This window comes from Peromyscus leucopus, chromosome 7 (genome assembly GCF_004664715.2).
Source record: "Peromyscus leucopus breed LL Stock chromosome 7, UCI_PerLeu_2.1, whole genome shotgun sequence".
Classification (NCBI taxonomy): domain Eukaryota; kingdom Metazoa; phylum Chordata; class Mammalia; order Rodentia; family Cricetidae; genus Peromyscus; species Peromyscus leucopus.
In genome coordinates this window covers 117,166,175-117,170,105 of record NC_051069.1, presented here as the reverse complement: position 1 = coordinate 117,170,105, position 3,931 = coordinate 117,166,175, and the positions used below count along the sequence as shown (strand labels likewise).

Sequence of the window (3,931 nt, the reverse complement as noted above, 5' to 3'; positions counted from 1 at the left end):
GCACGTGTGTGCGGCGTGTGGGCGCGTGGGCGCCTCCGGCGGGGCCGCCATAAATGCACTGGCCGGGCGCGGCGGGCGCCTGAAGCGGTGGCGGAGGCAACGCCGGGCCGCGTTAGCCAAGCGGAGCGCAGCGCCGGGACCAGCTGGGCTGAGGCTGATTTCGCGGGGCGCCGGGATGGGAGCCCAGTAGGCAGCGGGGCCCGAGCCGCCTGAGCGGCCCGAGGCCGGCATGAGTACCAGCGGCCCGGCGGCACCTGGGGACGTCCCCGCGCTGCCGCCGCCCGGGCCCGCCTCGGGGCCCGCCCCGCCCGCTCCTGCGGCTACTGCTCGGGACGCTATGGACGGACGTGCTGAGCTGCCCATCTTCCCCCGGGCCGGAGTCCCACCGCTCGCGGCCAGCGACACGGCGCCCGCGGTGCCAGAGGGGGCTGGAGCGGCCCGGCCCGCCGCGCCCCCGCGCCCCACCTCCTTCTCAGTGTTGGACATCTTAGATCCCAACAAGTTCAACAGCAGGAGACGCCGGTGCGTGCTACTGGGCCCTGTGGTGCCCGCTACGTGTGCCCCATGCGCCCCGGCGGCCGCGTGCGTCCCGGTCCCCGCCGCCTCCGGACGCTCGCCGCGCGCAGAGCTGGAACGCCGAACCCTTTCCGTCGCCGCGGGAGTTGCAGCGGCTGCGGGAGCGGAGCCTACAAGTGAGTATTAGGGGTGGACGCCAGGGGCAGGGCACTGACTGCTCCGGAATGTTGATGCTCCCCGGGACCCCGCGGGGAGCTGGGCCTGACACACTCAGGCCAGGCTCTGGGGAAAGTTCGCAGAGCGCGGGGGTCCGCGCCCGGCGCATCCGTAGCCTCCTCCCGACCCGGACTCTAGGGCCCGCACTGCTGGACGCCCCTGGAAAGGCTGTGCTGGGCCGGATCTGGGGCTTGAGCGTTGCGACAACGGTCAAGGATTCGCCTAGGCAGTCTCTGGCTTTGGAGGGTAGTTGGTGCTGGAGGCGAAGGGACCTGCGGCGGCTGGCTTGGTGACTTACCCACCCCCACCGTGGCCTCCCCAGCCCCCCCCCCTTTGGACAAATCAGACTAATTGTGACAAAACGCTGGTTATCTCTGGAAAAACAATTAAATCCCTTCGATTACAGTTAAAGGGAAATGTGCTTAGCGGCGGAAAGCGGCCGGTAATGGGGCGGCCCGCGCCCCCTTTGCGGTCGATATCCCATTACGGCGCATGCATATCTCTTTCAAGCACCTTGCAAACTCCCCCCGAACATCTAAATTATAGGGTCAAAATTCGGATAATTACTCGATTAAAACCTATTACACTTATTAGGGGCCGCTATTGATCGCGAATTGCATTCGACCAGCTCCTGATTGCTTTTTGCGCCCCTCCCCCGTCCTCCCTCCAACTTCCTGGCCCCTGCGCCTCGCGCCGACCAGAAAGCTCAGGGTGGACCGGACTGGGGCCACCAGCTCTGCCAGCGCTTCTGCATTGACCTTCCATTCCTAGAGGGAGGAAGAGCAGGTTCCGCAGGCTGCAGTCGGACCCCTCCGGCTCTCCGCCAAGAGGCTGAGCTACCAGGACCCCCGCGGCTACCTGCTTGGAGCTGTGTAGGGACCGAGCCAGCCCTGAACAGTTGGGGAGGGCATCCAGGCTGGGGCGTGGATGGCTAAGGGTCGCCCGAGGGAATAGTTGTCCTGCTAAGGCTTGGAAGTTGAGGACATGACATTCGCAGGCTTCAGGCGATCTGGGTCTTTTGAACTCGGGGAGTGAATTGTCGTTTATGCTCCAGTATGTCGGAGCCGAGCCGACAAGAGAGCAGAACCGGGGCACTGGGTTGGAAAGCTTGGAGGGCTCCTCTGGCATTTAGAGACCACCTGTGGGCGAGGGGCATGGACGGTCCTCAGATTCCTGCATAGGAAAAGGACGGCTTTCCAAATTTCAGAGACAAAATACAGTCAGAGCGGCAGCTTCTGTCTGGATTCTGCGATTCTGCGGCACTGGTGCTCAGATCCTCTCCCAGGCTCCTGCGGAGTGGTTCACAATGCCCTTTTCCAGCCTCCAAACTCGACCAGCTGAGGGGAGGCTGGAGCCCACTAGAGACAGTGTCGTTGGGGAGCTAGATAGTTGGGGTCCCAAGGCTGGCAGGGGACCCAGCACTTTTCGACGCCTAGTTTTCAGGGCCTGAAGCCTGAGGTAGGGACAGCTCCAGGGCGACTGATTTTGGTTCCCCCAAAATGGCCTTCTCTCAGCCGGCCGACCCCACCCCAGGCCTCTGGCCCCTCCAGCTACTAAGTGTGCCATAATTGGCTAGCCCCGCGCCGTTGTAATTGGAAGGTAATATACGCCGAAATAAATTAAATGGACTTTAACTAGTTTGTACATTACACAAAATGAGTTTAATTAAGTTTGTATCTGCCCCGTGAATCGATCAGAGCTCTCTCTCCCCTGTACACTCCGAGGTCCGCCCGCGCACGGCAGCCCTAAAGGCGGAGGCGCGGACTGACGATGGGGTAGCAAAAGCAGCTTGAGACGACAGGTCCTATGCAAGGAAGGTAGAGAGGAAATGCAAGCAGCAAGGAGGAATGGCTGCAAGGAGGGAGGAAAAGAAAATCTTTGGGGAGAGAGCAAACGAAGAAGAGGGGAAAACCATCGAGATAAAAAGAATCTCGCCGGGAGGGAGCGGGCAGTGCGGCTGGGGGCCGGGCTGACCCTGTGTTCTCTTCCTTTCCGCCGCCCGCAGGTGCTGGAGACTCTTACAGGGCGGACGAGGCCGAGGCCAACGGCTACAGCAGCGGCAGCGGCCGCAGCCCGACCGCGGACAGCGAGGATGAAGCGCCCGAGGACGAGGACGAGGACGAGGCGCCCGAGGTGCAGGATGCTCACGGCACGGAGGAGGTGCGGGGAGGCAGCGGCGGCCTCGGGGCCCGCGGGTCGGGCTGCCCCGGAGCGGCCGAGGTCGAGGCTTCCCCCGTGGATGAGGCCGCAGCCCCAGGCCCCCGTGGGAACTCGCCCGCAGCCCCGGGCCCGCCTGCAACAGCTACGGGAGCGGGGGGCGCGGGGAGCACCCCGCAGGGCGCGGCCGTGGCCACCAAGCCCAAGCGGAAGCGCACGGGCTCCGACTCCAAGTCCGGGAAGCCGCGGCGCGCGCGCACCGCCTTCACCTACGAGCAGCTCGTGGCGCTGGAGAACAAGTTTAAGGCCACTCGCTACCTGTCGGTGTGCGAGCGCCTCAACCTGGCGCTGTCGCTGAGCCTCACCGAGACGCAGGTGAAGATCTGGTTCCAGAACCGCCGAACCAAGTGGAAGAAGCAAAACCCAGGCGCCGACACGAGCGCGCCGACCGGCGGCGGCGGGGGCCCCGGCCCAGGAGCAGGGCCCGGCGCGGGACTGCCCGGCGGCCTCAGTCCGCTCAGCCCCTCGCCGCCCATGGGCGCGCCGCTCGCCTTGCACGGCCCGGCCGGGTACCCGGCGCACAGTCCGGGAGGGCTGGTGTGCGCCGCGCAGCTGCCCTTCCTGTCCAGCCCCGCGGTGCTCTCGCCCTTCGTGCTGGGCTCGCAGACGTACGGCGCGCCCGCCTTTTATGCGCCCCACCTCTGAACCTCGGTGACAGGACCTCGGTGGGGACCGCACCACGCGGCCTCGCGGCCGGAGGACCTAAGGCGAGCGCGGCCGCTTCTTTTCTAAGGTTTCAGTCGTTGTTCTTGTATATAGCCGGTTCCTACAGAAGAGAAATTTATAAACGAGTGTGCGCGGGGGTCAAACGGGAGGCTCCCGTGGCCTGCTTCAAGCACTTTGCAAAACTCTTAATAAACCACAGGAAGCCACGCGGGCGTTTTCGAAGGCTCTGGCGCCGCAGGGTGCCGATCCCGCCTTCCTGGCCGCTTGGGTTCTTACCTGTCTGTGTGTCTACTTGAGCAGGGACTTCAGAGAGCTG

At 64.6% G+C, this 3,931-nt stretch overlaps 1 protein-coding gene across 1 annotated transcript; it reads left to right on the top strand.

Moving 5' to 3' along the window:
- The first annotated feature begins 229 nt into the window (after positions 1-229).
- Positions 230-3,594, top strand: Nkx1-1 (NK1 homeobox 1). Its single transcript, XM_028870873.1, has 2 exons — positions 230-692; positions 2,738-3,594. Exons 1-2 carry the CDS (start codon positions 230-232, stop codon positions 3,592-3,594), a joined length of 1,320 nt encoding a protein of 439 aa, XP_028726706.1.
- Positions 3,595-3,931: the final 337 nt, after the last annotated feature.

Bases quoted from the DNA above. Each gene is read 5' to 3' on its own strand.
- Nkx1-1 (XM_028870873.1), top strand. From the start codon at position 230: ATGAGTACCAGCGGCCCGGCGGCACCTGGGGACGTCCCCGCGCTGCCG. The intron at 693-2,737 runs GTGAGTATTAGG...CGCCGCCCGCAG, and splicing joins TGCGGGAGCGGAGCCTACAA to GTGCTGGAGACTCTTACAGG.